Source organism: Saimiri boliviensis, chromosome 2 (genome assembly GCF_048565385.1).
Source record: "Saimiri boliviensis isolate mSaiBol1 chromosome 2, mSaiBol1.pri, whole genome shotgun sequence".
In the NCBI taxonomy this organism is placed as follows: Eukaryota; Metazoa; Chordata; class Mammalia; order Primates; family Cebidae; genus Saimiri; species Saimiri boliviensis.
In genome coordinates, this window is record NC_133450.1 from 233,516,859 (window position 1) to 233,537,750 (window position 20,892).

At 47.5% G+C, this 20,892-nt stretch overlaps 1 protein-coding gene across 2 annotated transcripts in view; it reads right to left on the bottom strand.

Moving 5' to 3' along the window:
* The window catches only part of IPPK (inositol-pentakisphosphate 2-kinase), a 61,644-nt gene that overhangs the window by 30,668 nt on the left and 10,084 nt on the right, over positions 1–20,892 (bottom strand). For both annotated transcript variants that reach the window (XM_003938199.4, XM_010348803.3), the window contains 6 exons: positions 20,349–20,396; positions 17,814–17,909; positions 13,902–13,968; positions 11,030–11,151; positions 9,639–9,728; positions 984–1,042 (listed from right to left, as the gene is read on the bottom strand). In XM_003938199.4, coding sequence (XP_003938248.1) covers positions 984–1,042; positions 9,639–9,728; positions 11,030–11,151; positions 13,902–13,968; positions 17,814–17,909; positions 20,349–20,396 — 482 coding nt within the window. The remainder of the gene's footprint in view (positions 1–983; positions 1,043–9,638; positions 9,729–11,029; positions 11,152–13,901; positions 13,969–17,813; positions 17,910–20,348; positions 20,397–20,892) is intronic.

Here is a 20,892-nt window from a genome sequence, read left to right on the forward strand (position 1 = left end):
AGAGGCAGTGCTGAGCACTGACAAAGGCAGGGGCACGAAATGAATGCTCAGAGGGCAGGGTGGGAGGAAAGAGTAGAGAAACTCAGGTAGCTGAGTGAGAAAAACCGGACTCACCAGAACAGCTCTGCGGTAATGGGGGTCCCAGAGAGGGAAAGGAGATTGGAAAGAGGAGCTGTGTTGATCAAAAAGGACAGCAATGGCTCACAAATCCACACTGCCCTGTGGCCAAGGACCCTCTCCTGGGGGTATAAGGTGGGGCAAAGGGCTGGGAGGTACCGCCCTGAATCCCAGGTGCCGCCGAGGTCCCATCTCCCTAAGTCCTGCCAACTCCCCCTGCTGCTCTCTTGGCCTCAGGGCCTTGCTCATTGGACCCCAGGCCCCACTCCTGATTGACCCTCCCCAGCTCCCAGCCACTACTGCCTTCCTAACCACAAAGGCCCTGGCCAGGACTGGACCCTGGGCTGCCCCAGGTGAGTAGTGTGTGGGGCACACAGCAAAGCTCTGAAGGCCGGGGAGTGTGGAGGCAGTGCCAAGGTGGGGAGTAGAACTCAGGTGCCCGATCAGAGGCTGCAAGCAGGCCTTGCCCAGACAGAAATGGCCACCGTAGCAGCAGATTGTTTAGTATCCACAGAGGAGGGAGAGATCAAAGGCATAAACAACCAAACTAGGAGGGCCCAGACTAGGAGATCAAGGCTGAGCACCAGCTCATTTCTTATATAGGTAGAAGACAAATCTGGTCACAATTCGGATGAGGGAACAACCAGTATGTGAGCAAGCATGTAAGACTGTGAGCACAGGGACATGAGTGGAGCACAAAGTCCCAGGTATCTACAGCGCTAATGGCGAAGGGGAGCCCTGAAGACAGAATGGGGCCCTCCCCCACTTCCTACCTCACAAAATACCCCCCACCAGGCACTGCGTCCCCACCCCACCCATCTCCAGGGAACGTGACACAAGGGGGCAAAGAAGAAGTGTTCTCTTACCCTGAGTAGAGATCAAGGGGACAGTATTTACTGATCTGCTTCCATTTCCCAGTTGCCACCTGTGAAAACACCAACAGGAGGGCATGAGGTGACTGGTGCTGGTGACCGCACTGTGCCAACTGAACACACAGAACAGCATCAGTGATGAAGACAATGAAGACGGGCTGAAGCCTTGCCCTGGAAAAGGTGCCACCACCTTTGCAGGTGCACATCGCTGAGTAGGGGAGGGAGCCACTTGACTTCCATTCAAGGAAACCTTGGCCCCATCTGTGAGACGCGAGACCCCATCTGTGAGACGCGATGAGGCATGGCCCCCAGGCCAGCCCTTCACAGGAGCAGGGAAGAAAGCAGCAAACACCTTCAAATTATATGGCAACATTCTGGTAATGTGAGTAACAAACCTTTAGAAGTTATAATATCCAGTAACCATTAACAAGGAATGTCATGTTGCCAGTTGGAAGATAACTGGCATAACATTTTGAAAGGCAACTTGGTGGTATCCACCAAACTTTAAAATGTCTATGTCCCCTGACTCAGCAAATCTACCAGGAACCTAGAACAAGCACAGGGCAAAAAGGTACAGAGACAAGAATGTCCACTGCAGCCTAACTGATAACAGCAAACCCTGAAACCAAGAGAGACAGTCATCAATAGGGAAATGACTAAATAAATCACAGCCCATCCACAAGTGGGGCCAGCACACAACAAGCAATTTATGGAATGAAGGAATGCATAAATGATATGCAGCCACGAACAGAAAGAGGCAGAGTTGAAAGTCACCAAGATTTATTCAAGGAAAAAAGCAACTGGCAGAACAATAGATACAGTGTAATGTCATTTTTGCTTAACAACAACAAAAAAAAGCTTATGTACAAATATACATGCATATATCCAAATATGCACTGAAAAAGCCCTAAACAATCACAAACAATCCTCAAGGATCAAGTGAAAAAAGCAGTTAGACAAAGTACATATGGCATGATCCCATTTTTGCTTTGTAAGAGTGTGTGTATGTGCACGTACAGGAATGTAAACATTAGAATATGTGAAGAGAGATCATTTCATTTCCACTGAATTACACACATATTTTTGTGGGCACAGGAAGAAGTCTGGAAAGATATGTAAACATATCTGACAACATGAGTTACCTGGGAAGGCACGTCATCCAATTCATGCCATGTCATATGTTACTGGTTATATGAGCAGGTAGTGCTTTATAGTACAAAGTATTTCTTAAAAATTTGTCACATATGTTGAAAGTGAATGGTGACCATGAAAATTGTATCCTAAGGGGCATGGCTCACATACCATCTTTCCCCTAAGAGCTTAGATAGTAATTACACCACAAAGAAAAGAAGGGGTGACATTGGTGAAATGGTGGCACAATGAGCTCCAGAAATTCTCTCCTCCTAAAGGCAATCAGAAAACTGGTTAAAAAGTCACAATCAAAATTTTTGAAGTCTGGAAATTGATCACAGACTTGAAACAATGCACGAAGCATTTATTCAAGAAAAACAGCTAAATCTAACCAAGATCAGTAAACTTATTGGCATTTTAAATCCCCTATTCCCATCCTCCTATCTCTAGCTCCAAGGGAACCTTGAAAACCAGCAGCTGCAATCACAGTGAAAACCAGCTGCCTGGCAGTCACAGACAGCGCAGAAGAAGGCAGGGCATCTCCAAAGCCTCACTCTCAGACAGTCACTATTTGACCTATCTCTGGGTTCCTGGAAAGATCACACTTGCAAGGCTGTCTTCACTGACCTGACTCAGAACTCAACCATGCAGGAGGCCTTTTCCCCAGGGGCATTTGTCAACAACATTTAGAGGCGACTGTTTAACTTGATGGTTTCCTTGGAAGGTGAATAAAGAGCAAATGGTTAACCAAAGCTAAAAAGGAAAAGCTGAGTAACAAAATGTACACAGAGGCTCTGAAAGCTCCAACATATACCTGGGAATCCGGAAAGCCTTTACAAAGACTCAGAGAAGATCTGAGAAGGCCCTCAGCTCTTACCTGAGCTGATCTGAGGCTCCATGGAAGTGAAGGCTAAGGCAAAATTATCAACCACCCTAGTGAATATTGAGTGGGCCCTAACATACAAACAGAGCTCCTCAGCAAAGACTAGGAGACTTATTCATTCCGGCATGCCTGCCATTGAAGAAACTATCTGTTGACCCACTAGCTGCCCACTAAGCTAACTGAGCAGACTTTAGAGGCCACATATGACAAAGAATACACACTTCACAAAATTAGCACAGAAAACTCCCTAACAAACATTAACAACTACAACAAGCAGCAATTAAAAATCTTGCAGAGGGAGTAGAATCTAACTCCAGAGGGGCAACATTATATTATTTCAAATGCCCACCTTCAACCTATCATCATAAAACATGCAAAGAAACAACAAAGTATGGCCTATATACAAAAAAAAAAAAAACAATCTCTAGACTGCCCCTGAGGAAGCCCAGACACTGGACATGCTAGACAAAGACTTCAACCAACCTAAATATGATTAGAGCTAAAGGAAACTAGGGACAAAGAACCAAAATGAACAAGGAGAATAATGTCTCAACAAATAGAGAATATCAATAGAAAGGTACAAATTATAAGGCCGGGTGCGGTGGCTCAAGCCTGTAATCCCAGCACTTTGGGAGGCCGACGCGGGTGGATCACGAGGTCAAGAGATCAAGACCATCCTGGTCAACATGGTGAACCCCGTCTCTACTAAAAATATGAAATATTAGCTGGGCATGGTGGCCCGTGCCTGTAATCCCAGCTACTCAGGAGGCTGAGGCAGGAAAATTGCCTGAACTCAGGAGGTGGAGGTTGCGGTGAGCCGAGATCGCGCCATTGCACTCCAGCCTGGGTAACAAGAGCGAAACTCTGTCTCAAAAAAAAAAAGAAAGGTACAAATTATAAAAAGGAATTAAAAAAAAATTCTGGCCAGGCATGGTGGCTCACGCCTGTAATCCCAGCATTTTGGGAAGCTGAAGTAGGCAGACTGCCAGAGCTCAGGAGTTTGAGACTAGCCTGGACAACATGGCAAAACCCTATCCTACAAAAAATTTTTAAAACTAGCTGGGCATTGTGGCATGCACCTGTAGTCCCAACTACTTGGTGGAGGCTGAGGCAGGAAGATGGCTTGAGCTCAGGGGGATCAAGGCTACAGTGAGTCATGTTCATGTCACTGCAGTCCATTCTGGGTGACAGAGCAAGACACTGTTTAAAAAGAAAAAAAAAAGAAGAAAGAAATTCTTTAGTTGAAAAGTACAGTAGCTAAAATGAAAAAGTAGCTAGAGGGGCTCAAGAGCAGACTTGAATAGGCAGAAGAGAAAACGGGTAAATCTTAGGTTAGAAACCAAGAGCTCTACACCCAGACACACCATAATCAAACTGTCACAGGACAAAGACAAGGAGGGAATCTTAAAAAGCAGCAAGAGAGAAGTGACTATCCCATACAAAGCACCGTCCCAAAGATTAACAGCTGATTCCTCATTAGAAATCATGGAGGCCAGAAGGAAGCAGTATCATGACATATCCTCAGTGCTAAAAGAAAGACTGCCATACAAGAATTCTAGATGAAGACTATCCTTTGAAAATGAAAGAGAAATTAACACATTGCCAAATAAACCATAACTAAAAGAATTTGTTGCTAGCAAACCTACCCTACAAGAATTACTAGAGGGAATCCTTTGGGATGAAATAAAGGATACTAGACAGTAACTCAAATCCACAGGAAAAAATAGAGTATCAGTAAAGGTAACTATATAGGTAAACATAAAAGAAGGTATAAACACATTTTGTAACTCTTTTTCTATATAATTTGAGACAACTGCATAAAGTCATAATTATAAATCTGTGTCGCCCAGAACATGATGTGGAAACATCTAATTTGTATCCCAATAACAGCACAAAGGTGGGAGGAGGCAGCAAAGCTTTAGAGGAGTAAAGCTTTTGTCTACAAGTGAAATGGAGTTGGTATTAACCTAAACTATACTCTTTAAGTTATTATGTGAAATTAATACTCACAGCAACTAGACAGAAAGTCAACAAGGAAGAAGGCTTGAACAACACTATAAACCAACTAGACCTAACCTAACCATAGAAAACTACATCCAGCAGCACAGGTTACACATTCTGCTCAAGCAAACATGGAACATTCTTGGGGAGGAACCTTATGTTAAACCACAAAACAAGTCTCGATAAATTTCAAGAGCGAAATCATGCAATTTTCTCCAAACACAGTGGAATGAAATTAGAAATCAATAACAAAAGGAAATTTGACTCCCAAATATGTAAAAAGTAAACACTTCTAATTATCATTGGGTCAAAGAAGAAATCAAAAGAGAAATCAGAGAATTAAGATAAACAAAAATGAAAACACAACATAACAAAATTTATGGGATTAAGAGAAAGCAATTACTTACAGAAAGATAAATAGTTGCTTGGGACAGAGTCTTGTTCTGTCACCCAGGCTGGAGTGCAGGGACATGATCTTCGCTCAGTGCAACTTCTGCCTCTTGGATTCAAGGGTTTTTTATGCCTCAGCTTCCAAAGTAGCTGGGACTACAGGCACAAGCCACTATGCCCGGCTAATTTTTGTATTTTTAGTAGAGACAGGATTTCGCCATGTTGACCAGGCTGGTTTCAAACTCCTGTCTTCAAGTGATGCACCCACCTCAGCCTCCAAAAGTGCTGTGGTTACAGGCATGAGCCATCATGCCCAACCCTTAGCAATGAATTTAACAAAAGAAGTATAAGACTTATACATGAAAAAATACAAAACACCATTGAAGGAAACAAAAGACTTAAATAAACAAAGAAATTCTGTGTTCACAGTGAAAATATTAATACTGTTAGGATGGCAATACTTCCCAAAATGATGTACAGATTCAACAGAATCCCTATCAAAATCTCAGATGATTTCTTAGCAGAAATGGACAAGCTAAAGGCATCCAAATTGGATAGGAAGAAGTAAAACCCTGTATTCACAAATGATATGATCCTGCATACAGAAAAATCCAAGGAGCCCCCAAGAAAGCTCCAAGAGCTAATTTAAAAATTAAGCAAAGTCAGAGGATATATGATAAACACACAAAAATCAGTTGCTTCTATATATCAGTAATGAAAAATCCGAAAGAAAATTAAGGAAGTAGCTCATTTACAATCACATTTACAATATTCCAAAAGAATAAAATACCTAGAATAAACTTAAAGTACTGAAAGACTTGTACACTGAAAACTACATTGCTGAAAAAAAACTGAACACCTAAATAAATGGAAAGGCATCCCATGTTTATGGAGTATAAGACTTACTATTGTTCAGCAACTTGGGAAACCAAGGAGGGCAGATCTCAAGGTCAAGAGATCAAGACCATCCTGGCCAACATGGTGAAACCCCTTCTCTACTAAAAATACAAAAATTCGCTGGGGATGGTGGCACACGCCTGTAATCCCAGCTACTCAGGAGGTGAGGCAGAAGAATTGCTTGAATCTGGGAGGCAGAAACTACAGTGAGCCAAGATCGTGCCACTGCACTCCAGCCTGGTGACAGAGTGAGACTCCATCCCAAAAAAAAAGAAATAAGACTATTGTTAAGATTGTTAAGACAGTAATACCACAAGTGATCTAGATTCATGTGATCTCTATCAAAATTCTAAGCCTTTTTTTGCAGAAATGAAACCAAACTTCAAATTCTTATGTAAGCATGAGTGGTCCCAAATAGCTAAAATAATCTTGAAAAAGATGAAAAGCTGAAAGCATCATACTTCCCGATTCCAAAACATATTAGAATGCTTCCATAATCAAAATTGTGTGGTACTGGCATAGAGACATACATAGAGACCAGTGAACTAAAATAGACAACCCAAAAATAAATCCTCCTATATATGTCCAAAAGATCTCTAGCAAGGGTATCAGGACTATTATTTGGAGGAAGACAGTGTTTTCAACAAGTGTGGTGAAAACTGGATAACCAAACAAAAAATAAAGTTGGACACATACCTAGCCCTACATACAAATATTAACTCAAGACGGCTCAAAGATCTAAATGTAAGATCTAAAACTCTTGGAAGAAAACATAGGGGAAAAGATTCATGACATTAGATTTGGCAACAATTTCTTGGATATGACACCAAAAGCACAAGTAACAAAAGAAAAAACAGACAAACTGGACTTGATCAATACTAAAAACGTTTGTGCATAGAGGACACTATCCACAGAGAAAAAAGGCAACTGATAGGAGACAATATCTGCAATCACATATATCATAAGGCTTTACTATCCAGTATATAGAGAACACTTACAACTCAGTAACAAAAAAACCTCAATTTAAAAGTGGGCCAATGGCTGGGCATGTTGGCTCATGCATGTAATCCCAACACTTTGGGAGGCCAAGGTGAGCAGACAGCTTGAGCTCAGGAGTTTGAGACCAGTCTGGGCAATGTGGCCAAACCCATCTCTTCGAACAATACGAAAATTAGCTGAGTGTGGTGGCATGCGCTGGTAGTCCCACCTACTAAAGAGGTTGATGTGGTGTGAACATCCATTAAACACAGGAGGCAGAGGCTGCAGTGAGCTGTGATCACACATCTAAACTCCAGCCTGCGTGACAGAACAAGACCTCTCTCTCACACACACGCACACACACAAAGGCAAAGAACTTGAATAGACATTTCTCCAAAGAAGATACAAAATGGACAATAAGCACATGAAAAGATGCTCAATATCACATCATTTAGGGAAATGTAAATCAAAACCACAATGAGATACCACCTCACAAACATTAGGACGGCAATAACCACAAACATGTTGAGAAATTGAAACTGATATGGTTTAGATGTTTTGTGCCCTCCAAATCTCATGTTGAAATGTGACCACCAGAATTGGAGGTGGGTCTAGTGGGAGGTGTTTGGGTCATGGGGACTGATCCCTCATGAATGGCTTGGTGCTGTCCTCACAATAATTAGTGAGTTCTTACTCTATGAGTTCAGAGATCTGGTTGTTTTAAAAAGCCTGGCACCTCCTCCCTCTCTCTCTTGCTCCTTCTCTTGCCATGTGATACTCTGGCTCCCCCCTTGCCTTACGCCATGATTTTAAACTTCCTGAGACCTCACCAGAAGCTGAGCAGATGTGGTTGCCATGCTTACACAGCCTGCAGAAATGTGGGCCAAATAAACGTCTTTTCTTTCTTTTCTTTTTTTTGAGACAGAGTTTCGCTCGTTACCCAGCAGGCTGGAGTGCAATGGCGCGATCTCGGCTCACCGCAACCTCTGCCTCCTGGGTTCAGGCAATTCTCCTGCCTCAGCTTCCTGAGTAGCTGGGATTACAGGCACGAGCCACCATGCCCAGCTGATTTTTTGTATTTTTAGTAGAGACGGGGTTTCACCATGTTGACCAGGATGGTCTCGATCTCTCAACCTCATGATCCACCCGCCTCGGCCTCCCAAAGTGCTGGGATTACAGGCTTGAGCCACCGCGCCCGGCCAACGTCTTTTCTTTATAAATTACTCAGCCTCAGGTATTCCTTTATAGTAATACAAAATGGACTAACTCTCCTGTCATGAGCTACCAGGAATGAGCATAAACCTGGGGTCTGGGAGCCATGGCAGGAATCACAATGCAAGTGGGGACTGTGGAAGGGAGAAGCAAGTGGAGTTTCCAGGAGCCAAGGGTGCATACCAGTCACTTCGGTGGGAACAGGAATGTTACACATTGCTGCTAGGAATGTAAAGTGGTCCAGCTGCTGTAGAAAACAGTATGGAGGTTCCTCAGAAAGTTAAACATAGGATTACTCTAAGACTCAGCAATTCTATTCCTGGGAATCTACCTCAGAGAACTGAAACCAGGGAATCAAACAAGTACCTATACAAAGGTTCACAGCAGCACTATTCACAATAGCCAAAAGGCAGAAACAACCCACACACTGGAATTCCATTCAACAGATAAATGGATAAACAAAACATGGTACATTCATGCAATGGAATATTATTCAGCCATAAAAGGAATGACATGCTGACACATGTCACAACATGGATGAAGCTCAAAAACATCATGCAAAGTAAAAGAAGGCAGTCACAAAAAGTCACATACTGTGACATTATTTATATGAAATGTCCAGAATAGGGAAATCCACAGACACAGAAAGTAGACTGGTGGTTGCCAAGAGACAGCAGGAATAGGGAATGGAAAGTGACTGCTAACAGGGATAGGGGTTTGCTTTGAAGTGATAAAAATGTCAGCAACTAGATAGAAGTGGTGATTGTACAACCTTATGAAGAGACTAAAACCACTGAATTATATATTTTAAAGGAGTGAATCTGGTGAACATGGGCTGGGCGCAGTAGCTCACACCAGGCACTCTGGGAGGCCAAGGCGGGCGGACTGCTTGAGTCCAGGACGTTGAGGCTGCAGTAAGTATAACTGCATCACTGCACTCCAGCCTGACAGGGTGACATAGACCCTGCCTCTAAATTTAAAAAATAAAAAAGGTGAACATGAATCACTTGTGAAATAAAATGTCAACTAGAAGTATCCATATTTTCTTTTACTCTTTTGAAAACTGTGGGTGGCCTTGCCTCAGCCCTGATCCCCAGCGTGTAGCTCTTCTGCATAGAGGCCAGAGTAACCCACAGCTCGGCATTGGCTCTCCTCACCTTGAGGTGCTGGTGCATGCAGTAACGACAGACCTTATGCTTCATCTCATGCGTGACATCACTCGAGAAAGGAATGAATCCACATTTTGGCTGTAAAATAAACAAATGAGGAGGAAAAATATTTAAGAAGAAATCATATACCTCTACGTAGACACATCACTGACTACAAGACAATGAGTGCAGCAAGTGTTAGGTATGAACAGCCTCAGAAGCTGTTTTCATTTGCAGCTCCCAGAGAGAACACCACTTCCTGCACCAGATCACACAAACATCTCTGCTAGAGGACCCATGACCAGAACTCCCACTGAGGAGAGTCAGTGGTGCCTCTATGCTGGCTTAACACAAGTACAACACACAGTAGCTTCGTGCTTTCATTCAAGACTGTGACTGCAAGACTCTAGGAATAGAGATGGACCCAGGACTGCCAACTCCAAGAAGCAGAACCATGGTTCCTGCTGACACTAGCATGTGGCCTGACAGGGGTCCATCTGACAGTTACTAGGCTCCCAGAAGGTCAAGGAAGCCCCACTGCCCTCTAAAAGCTGCAGCCTCTGGGCATACACAATACACAGGCCTGCGCTGAGCCTAGAGCACTGGAGATTGTGGCTGGAGAAGCAGAACATCCACCCACAACTGAGGAGAACCATGAGGCATGAGCTCAGGCCAAGAGTGTGACCCAGAAATTGCTGCCTTAGAGTTGGAGGAGGGAAACAAAGGCCAGAACATGCGAGGCAGCTTCCTGAGGGACCCTGAAAGCCACCCCCTGCACATGGGTAGCAGAGTGCTGAAGCGAGGGGGACCCTGGCCCATCCAGCCCCCACTGCCTGGCACCAAAGAAATTCAGGACTCCTGGTCATGACATATCAGTGCCTCTGAGGGTCACAACGGCCTTTGTGCCTCCAGGAAAATCCATCCTGAGCAGGACACGGAGAGCTCCCCAGTCTATAGGGAACCTGTGGATGGGGCTCCTGCAGCACAGCAAGCAGCAGCCAAGCACCAAGCAGGCAAGGCCAGCGGGGAGGGGCACAGAGGAAAGCCAGGGGACCCTGGCAAGCTGTGCCCTCTGAGCAAAACTGGGTGGGGGGCCCCCAATACACTTCCCTCTGGTGACCCTCGACCAGGGCTTGTTCCAGCCCAGGCATACAGGGTGGGTGGGGTCTCCTGTCATGAGCTACCAGGAATGAGCATAAACCTGGGGTCTGGGAGCCATGGCAGGAATCACAATGCAAGTGGGGGCTGTAGAAGGGAGAAGCAAGTGGAGTTTCCAGGAGCCAAGGGTGCATACCAGTCACTTCAGTGGGAACTAGAACACAAGGCACACAACTCTTGGACTCACTACCTAGGACTGACCTTTCCTCCTTCCCCACACCATCTCCCCTTCGACAGATCACCTTAATCTCTACACACAGAATTGGCCGGTGCTCTGCAAAGTGGTAGGTCTGAAGTCTGGTTAAATTGGGAAGGCACATAGCGTAACCACTGAGAGTGTCCAGGTCCTTGTCACAGCGAGACTCTGGAAAACAGAGCAAGGGTCACACAGAACAGGGTCAGTGAGAGAGATGAGATGAGCCCTGCCCAAGACAGGCCCCACCTTGTCCCTGATTTCTCGGCATCATCTCTGTGCCTGATGAAAACCTCATGTTTCCCTGGGGACTGTGGGGCAGACACACACACACACACACACACACACACACACACACACACACACACAGTAACAACTTGGTTTATGGAAGGAGTAGCTTCAGGCCTTGTGGTATCAGCTCAAGCACTGGAGGGGCTAGAGACTGTAGTCAGCCACACGGATGGTCAGCCATGTCGATGTGCCTTAGCCCTAATGAAAACTCTGGGGCCGGGCGCGGTGGCTCAAGCCTGTAATCCCAGCACTTTTGGAGGCCGAGGCGGGTGGATCACGAGGTCAAGAGATCGAAACCATCCTGGTCAACATGGTGAAACCCCGTCTCTATTAAAAATACAAAAAAATTAGCTGGGCATGGTGGCGCGTGCCTGTAATCCCAGCTACTCAGGAGGCTGAGGCAGGAGAATTGCCTGAACCCAGGAGGCGGAGGTTGCGGTGAGCCGAGATCGCGCCATTGCACTCCAGCCTGGGTAACAAGAGCGAAACTCCGTCTCAAAAAAAAAAAAAAATAGAAAAGAAAACTCTGGACACCAAGACCTGGTGAGCTTCCTGGTGGGCACATTCCATGTGTGTGTCACACATGGTCGATAGGAGAATGAATGCTGCCCACACAATTCCTGGGGAGAGGACACCCAGAAGCTCATGCCAGGTCTCTCCCATGCCCCACCCCTGCACCTCTCTCCTTGGCTGCTTCCATCTTTATCTTTTTCCTGTAATAAATCATAAGCATGAGTAAAACAGTGAGTTCTGTTGGTCCTTCTAGCATATTATCAATCCTTAGGGTAGTCTTGGGGATGGTCCCCTAATTCCACAACACCCTTAGCCCAGGAACTTGAAGAGGAGGGGGCTGCAGGCCCTACGTTTTCTCACTTCTAGGCCCTTCCCAATCCCCAGCACACCAGTGTTTCCCCAGCACCATATCTGCTGGAAGCCATGGTGTAGACAGAGCCAAGTAAGCCTGGGCCCCAGGCACCCCAGGGACAGGCTTTCCTCCTTTAACATAACGAGCCTTACCCCAAGACTGCTTCTTATCACTGTGGTGTGGTTAGACCTCCCACGGTTGTTATGAAATGGCAGGCCAAGTATCAGAGCAGTCGCAGGCAGCACCCTAGAGCCGGCCTCAGCCTGCCTTCACTGGGAGGAGGAACTGGAGCCCCGCCACTGTCCTGTGGCCTTCCTGCCTCCCCAACTTTTCCCGCAGCATGAAGCCCACTCCTTCCTGCCCCAGCCAGAGACGGTAGACCCAGAGAATGGTCTGCTTTCATTTTCCAAATCAAATCAGGAAAACATTGGATACTGGCCAATTCCACCCCCTCGTTGCCTGGCTGTGCTCTGGGCAGAGGCATTTCCACCCTCAACTCATGAAATTTCTCTTTGATGACTGACTGAAAAAAAAGCTTTGACCTTGTTCCTGTCAGTAAGGCCACCGGCAAGTGCAGAAAACGGAGTGGGTGGGGATGGAGGATAAAGGGAGGGGTGAAGGGATGGGAGGGGATTGGGGAAGGACGGCATGGGGATGGGGAAGGTGAAGCCACAGAAGGCCCCTGGTTTCCCTATTCCTCAGAAGAGCACGGACCCATGGATGTGTGCCAGCCTCCAGCTGCGGGCAGCTCCCAGGGCTGTAGACCCTCCTGGGCCAGGCCCTCCCTCCTGAAGCTCAGGTCACCCAGTTTCCTTTTGCCTCTCCTAGGGTCCCCCGGGGACCCTTCCCTTTCCTAAGTCTGCCCCAGACCCTCCACCTCCAGCTCCTCCCTCATGCTGTTTTCTGTTGTATTAACTGGCTCTTTTTTGTTTGAGACATAGTCTGACTGTGTTGCCTGGGGTTGGAGTTCAGTGGTGTTATCACCGCTAACTGCAATCTCCACCTCCCAGGTTCAAGTAATTCTCCTACCTCAGCCTCCTGAGTGGCTGGGATTACAGGCACCCACCACTACACCTGGCTAATTTTTGTTTGTTTGTTTGTTTGGTTGGTTTTCAGTAGTTTAGTAGACACAGGGTTTCACCATGTTGGTCAGGCTGGTCTTGAACTCCTGACACCTTGTGATCTGTCTACCTCAGCCTCCCAAAGTGATGGGATTATAGGCAAGAGCCACTGTTCCCGTGTTAATTGGTTCTTCATCACATATTCTGTGCACACTCTGGTTTTCTGATACAGAGAATTGTATCCATGATCTCTCAGGATTTCTACCCTGACAATGAAGTTTCTGGCAAAAGGATTACTGAAAACCGCATGTTTCAAACATATCATTTCAAACACTTTTTTTTTTTGAGATGGAGTCTCGCTCTGCAGCCAAGCTGAAGTGCAGTGGCAAGATCTCAGCTCACTGCAACCTCCACCTCCCCAGCTGAAGCGATTCTCCTGTGCCAGCCTCTCGAGTAGCTATGACTACAGGCGTGTGCCACCATGCCCAGCTAATTTTTGTATTTTTAGTAGAGACAGGGTTTCACCATGTTGGACAGGATGGTCTCAATCTCTTGACCTCAAGATCTGATCTGCCCACCTCAGCCTCCCAAAGTGTTGGGATTACAGGCGTGAGCCACCACGCCCAGCCTCTCAAACACTTTTCAAATGAAATATTTTAAATCACAAACAATATTTGTAAGTGAAACAAGTGAAACACCCTTACCTGGTCTTTCAGATTGTATCTTTAAACAAAGCTGTTTCACAAACTCTAAAGGTAGCTGCACAACTTCCTGTAAGAAAAGACATGAAATTCTCAGTGTGAACTGAACAATGACATAAGCACGATGTCACAGAACTGCATACCTTCACACCGTTGGGTTGTAGGTTTTTATGTTATGTGTATTTATTTTTTTTTTTTAAGTTTACTGCTTAAAAAAAAATCAGTGTGTGGGTTTTGGGAATAAAAGCTGTTCTATTATTTTCAGGACATGTCCAGGTTAGAGACACCAATATTTCATCGCAATCAGGGTGGCCAGCTCTCAGAATGGCTGGGCCCACGGTGGTGACCAGCATCCCTCACCAGAGAGTACCTGGCTGAGCCCCTTCCGGTCTTTATAGCATTTATGGACCCAGAGCAGTTCTTAGACCATGTGGAAGACCCTTGCAGACCACTCAGACAACCTGAGAACCTCACGCTCCCACCTGAGGTGCAGCTCGGCATCTGAGGGAATCACTCATCCTGGGAAGACAGGCTGTGCCTCCTCAGCCCTGGAGCACACAGCATAACCAACGTTCAGCATTTTCCTCCATATGGCTTTTCTGTGAAGTTTCCCAAATGAAAGGCTTTTATTTAAGCCACATTGTTCACCATCTTCGCCATCCTATTGTTTCCAGGACGGCAGAATTGTGACTTCTGAAAAAGTCTCAAAGGGACACAGAAGATCTGCTAGGCTAAGAATGCTGGGATCCCGCCCACTGAGACCACGCCTTCTCCACCCTACGGATCATCTCAAGGAAGTCCAAGTTCTTGCTCCACTTTAAAGAAAGCAAAAGCACAAAAAGCCTAGATGCTGATGCTGGATGCCTTGTATGTGAGAACTACAGCCCAGAATCACAGGAGGCCCTCACTCTGCCTGGGCCCCCACCCCACAGCACATACGGCTGGGAGACACTGCAGCCACACAGGTCTCAGGTCCACAAACCCGGCAACGACCTTCCACACCGCTGTCTGCCCACGCATGGCCTGAACTCAGTCACCCAGGTGAAACACAGACCTGAGTTTATTTTCAAGAGCTGTGAATCACTGGTTTTATAATAAGCATATCTGTGTTTAAAATCAAAATAAATGTTGGCCTGGTGCAGTGGCTCACACCTATAATCCCAGCGCTTTGGGAGGCCAAGGCAGGCTGATCATTTAAGCCCAAGAGTTCGAGACCAGCCTGCCCAACATGGTGAAACCCTGTTTCTACAAATAAATAAATAAATAAATAAAATTAGCTGGGTGTGGTTGTGTGCACCTGTAATCACAGCTACTTAGGGAGGGGGGTCTGAGGCAGGAGGATCACTTGAGGAGGTTGAGGCTGCAGTGAGCCATGACTGTACCACTGCACCCCAGCCTGTGTGACAGAGCAAGTCCCTGTCTCAAAAATAAAAAACAAAAACAAACAAATGCTGACAGTAAGCATCCTCTTAAAAGTCCGACCACATTGTCAAGTGGGTACCATGCCACCGTCCAACCACGTGAGGATGGCACCAACCAGCTCCTGCATAAGGCATTTACCTAAGAGGACCAGAGGGAAGTCCACAGACATCCCCTCCTGGAGCTGTCCCCTGGAATTCCCACAGAACTTCCTGTAACCTGGGTGCTGAGATGTGGAAGGATCTCCAGGCATCACCCTCCAAATGGCAAAGGGATGACTGCTCAGAAGGACAAACAGCCACCAGCCTGGCTGTCCCTTTACTCCTCATGTGCCCAGCCTGAAAACTGGCCTATGGCACAGAACTGTCAGCATGTGAGGTTCCAACGGAGCTGAGGCCAGTGCCAGAGAGCATCCAACCTCACCAGGATTTGGCCCACAGCAGCGAGGTGGGACTTCTGAGCTTTCCGAGTCCTCCAGCAACAATGGAAGAACAAGGCAAGCAGCTTCTACCCCATCCCCATTTCCTAAACTCTCCAGCTCCCAAACCCAGCACTGGAGATAGGCCTAGACCAGTGCCACCCCTACGGAGCAGGGCTCAGAGCCAGGGTGTGCCTGTCCCTGTCTCTTGGATCTTGTCCCTGATTGGATCTTGCCCCAAAACAAACAGGAGGGAAACACTATGCTTTGCCTAACTTGCTGACACATTTGTTCTTCCCTCACATGGCCCTGTGTGGCCCTGCAGATACAGCCACCCTGAGGGGTACATGTCAGCCTGGAATGGGCTCTGTGCCCACTTTCCTACTGTGCCAGAGCCCAGCGGCTCTCCTTCTGGGACATGCTGGGCCTGCAGTGCAAGCAAGCTCTGCTTCACTTTGTCGGTATCTTAAGGTGGAGAAAATGCGCTCAAAGGCGGGCGGACTTGTGGGTTGAGCCCTGTATGCTGTTGGTTCATTTATGGTGGCCCTTCCCACTGAGGACAAACCCAGAGCCAGAGTGCTCCCTGCCAGAAAAGCTCCCCCTCCTTTCCCCTTCCTCAGAGCAGTGCCCAGTGCTCACCCCACCAGGTCACCAGGTTGCCAATGCCCCTGGCCAAAAAAGGCCATCACCACCCGAGTCCTCCTGCCACAGAGGCTTCTGGTGGATATCACCCCAAGAATGTTCCTTCCTCAAGAAGAAAACTAGTCACGGCATGGAACCATCCAAGGGACATGCCCTGGGGAAAATCTCCATGAATCTTCCTAAAAGGGGAACTGTGACCTACCAATGTGCCCAACACCATGACAGTGCAGTCAACAGGCTGGAGGCGAGCCATGTACCTGCAGCAGCCGCAGAAGGGTAGGACCCAGGGGCCTGTCCAGGCCTCAAAACTAAAGTTCTGCTCAGGGGACAGCCCCAGGCAAGAGGTGAACCACAGCTGGCATCCCTGGCCTGTTCCCACAGACCCCAGTACAGGCGGCAATGCCCAGGGACTCCCACGGCTTTTCTTTAAACCCCAGCTTTTTTTTTTTCCCCCTTTATCATGATGTACTGATGAACAGCTTTGAGTATATGTCTTTGCCCAGAATTCTGGTCATTTCCTTAAGATGGATTCCAGTTGGGGAATTGTCAATGCTAACATTTTTCGATTTTTTTTTTTTTTTGAGACAGAGTTTTTCTCTGCCACCCAGGTTGAAGTGCAGTGGCGCAATCTCACATCGAGCAATTCTCATGTCTCAGCCTCCTGAGTAGCTGGGATTATAGGCATGTGCCACCACTCCTGGCTAATTTTTGCATTTTTAGTAGAAACGGGGTTTCACCATTTTGGTCAGGCTGGTCTTAAACTCCTGGCCCCAAGTGATGTACCCACCTTAGCCTCCCAAGTGCTGGGATTACAGGCGTCAGCCACCAGTCCCAGCCATTTTTAGGTTCTTTTTTTTTTTTTAATTAATTAATTTTTTAGAGACGGGATTTCACCATGGTCTCGATCTCTTGACCTAGTGATCTGCCCACCTCAGCCTCCCAAAGTGCTGGGATTACAGGCGTGAGCCACCACGCCCGGCGACCCCAGCTTTTAACATTCATTGAGCAGCCAAGGCCCTTCCTAGATGTGATGAGCCGCCCCCCAGGACAGCCCCAGCAGGCCCTGCCATCCTCCCATGTAGGGTGTCCTGTGTTCAGTGGTGCCCAGGGGCAGAGAGGAAAGCCATTCCTTGGGACTCAGTGGTACTGGATGCTACTCGAGAGCCCTCACTGAGCAGGAGCCTCCAGGAGAGCCAGTGGAGATAGGCCCTAAAGAGCAGGGGTTCACGTGGGCCCTTTGAACCACAAGCTTCTCAGATAGGAAGAGAAACTGCAGTATCCACTCTGCTGCCACCCAGCACAGCAAATGAGAAACACTTGGAGACTACCTGGACACGGATTATCATTAAGCACAAAGTTCCACATCATCATTGGGAAGTCGGTGGTTGTGACGCAAAATGTGCCCAAGAATTGAGACATGAATAAAAAGTACTTACCCCACAATGAACGTAGTTCTCCCCCAAAAACTCTTTCATGACATTTTTGCCAAAGTCCACTATGTTCTGCAGGTGCTGAAATATCTCTTCTGAGGTCTGTAAGAGACAAGCACAGGACAGCCTTCGTGATGGGACCTCCCAGCAGAGCCTGGCTTAAGGGGAGAAGTAAAAACCACCACAGATCCTGCCACAGGCAGGGGGATGCCCCAGCCACAGACAGAACCCTGGTGACAACCCTCAGATCCAGAGGAAGGTCCCCAGTGCCCCTCCCCACCAGCGTCCCTCCCCCACCATACCACCTCCCTGGCCCAGAGGCTTGGAAAGGTAGCAATCTGAGGACTGTGTTGCTGCTGCCTCCCGTCTGCCCTTCTCCCAAAGCAAACCTTACACACACCTTCCAAGCAATGTGGCTTTGAAAACCTCTGACATTTCACATCCCAATCTCTGAAGAGATTTTACTAATCTTTGGCCTCTAAATGTAGACTATTCTTTCCCCAGTCAGAGGTTCTTAAAGAGTCAGTAAGGTGATAAAACTGGCTGAGACAAGAAACCATCCCCTCCTCCCTCAACCTGTCTCAAAGGTGAGAAGCCCAGAGGGCCCCTGATAGGCTGCTTCCGGAAGACATCCACAAAGGCTGGCCTGGCAGTCTTACTACTGCCTGCAGGTACCTGCCTTTGTGGTGCTCGTCCAGGGCAGGCCCGGAGGTGCCCAGCGCCTGGCTCATGCTCAAGAAGGTCCCAGGACTGAGCAGCTGCCCAGTACCCCATAGCCTCTAGAGAACCTGCTGCCCACACCCAGCTGTGCCCTGCCAGATACAGCATGTGCAGGTGTCCTGTGCTCATGCAATGAGATCAGTCAGAACTAAGCCTGACAGAAAACTCCAGAACACACCCAGTAGCCCAGTGCAGCCACGGTCAGTTTCTGACAAAAAAATCCCCACTGGCCGGGCACGGTGGCTCACACCTATAATCCCAGCACTTTGAGAGATCGAGGCGAGCAGATCACCTGAGGTTAGGAGTTAGAAGCCAGCCTGGTCAACATGGTAAAACCCCATTTCCACTAAAAATACAAAACTTAGCTGGGCGTGGTGGTGGGTGCCTGTAATCCCAGCTACTCGGGAGGTTGAGGCAGGAGAATCACTTGAAGCCAGGATGCAGAGGTTGCAGTCAGCCGAGATTGCACCACTGCACTCCAGCCTGGGCAACAGAGCGAGACTCTGTCTCAAAATAAAAATTAAAAAAGCCACCCTGGTCAGTAGAAAAGTGACCATGCAAGTCTCCACTGATCACACGGTTTGTCACACTATGTCATTTACAGAGGAAATGTAGCTAACTGCTGCCTGGCAGACACTGCCCAGGTCACTCCACACAGAAGATCTGAAGAGGTCCACAGATGCCAGGCCTTGGGGGAGTTAAAGTTAGGGTGGTTTGAGCTCTGCAGTCACTGAATGGGGCAAAGAAGGGGACAGAGAAGACTGGAGTCAGCCGCAGGGACTGACTCCATGAATCCATGGGATTCGTTCCACAAGCCAGAACCACCTAGGCCTGTTTCTCTTCAGCAGCTGAGGTGGAAACTGCAAGACAGTGGGGCCCTCCCATCCTCCTCTGCCTGCCCAGCTTGACCCCAAACCCACTGTGGCCCCACTAATGGCAACACCCCAGCTCTCCCCCATGGCTCTCTCCTCCCTTTCTATCGTGCCCCTGCGGCAGCTGTCACCTCCACCCACCACCACCCCCCGGCCTCCCTTTCTATGACCTCTACTCAGATGTTCCAACCTGCCATCTCCCAGGAGCTCTCAAGGGGTGGTGGCTCATCAGCCCCATATCCTCGCCAGAGCCAGCCTCCGCCTGCCCCCACTGAGGGACAGCCACCATCCAGGAGCTCACCCCCAGCCCAGCTGCATGTGTCCACGCACAGGACCCACAAGTATCAGATGGGAAGCAGAGAGGGCTGTGGATGCAGGAAGCCTCCATGACTCAGTGCACACCCCAGGAGCAACAGAGATTTGCACAGAAAGCTGCAACTCGGTGGCCAAAAACGAGAGGGCAATGCTTTTTTACAGGTGGTCCACAGTATTTTCTTTGACTCAGCAAACAGAAACTTATCAACCCCCTCCTGCCGCAATGTTTAACACTCCTATGCAATGTCTACCCCAGCACTGGAGACTCCATTTTCATACATACAATTCCACAGATGGGGAAACTGAGGCAGCAAGTGCTAAGGAACTTGGCAAGGCAAAGCTTGCCTGGTCCTGGGATCCTTGCCACAAGCAGGGCCCTCTGAACAGACCCTGCATGCCAGGCCAGGGCAGCTCCTGCTGAGCGCCACGTGGACTACCACAGTGACACAGAGGTCAACATGCTGGGCCCAGTCAGTTTTACATCAGGAATGATGGACACACCACTTTCTGCATTAAATGCTTCTGTCATCTTTGAATTCTACAACTAGCATCAATATTTCTACATCAGAAAAAAAAAAAATCAGTTTTCTTAAATAATTATTGTAATGTCTGGGTGCAAACCTACCCATCTTACCTTCTTCCTATTTGGAGGAAACTTCAGAAAACGCAGCACAACACAGCGCTGTTGGAAAATAAAACAAAGTTTGATTAGTATTTGCTCAAAGCCAAGGTGCAAGCTGTCAGTTTGGGGTTCCCATCCTCAGTGGACAAAGCCCACCAAGGCCAAGAGGCTGGAAAGCCCCCAGGGTCGGGAGGCCAGGGCTGGGACCCAGCAAGGGCATGCTGAGCAGCAGGACAACCAGGAACCTTCAGCCTCCAACCCACCAGCCCCTCCCAGGACTTTATCTTAAGGAAATAATTAAGGAAATAAATAAAATGGAAATAACCTAAATGCCCAACAATAATGAGATGGTTTAAACACAGTGGGACACATTTCAAACCAGTGAATGATTTATAAAATGATCAGTATTTACAAACAGAGATTTGTGGTCATCACATATTGCTAAACGAAGAAAGTTACAGAGCAGGGCTTACGGAATGAGCCTGTTTTCATAAAAAGAGAAACACACACGCACACACACACGTATATGGGTATAATTCTACTTACATAAAGTTCA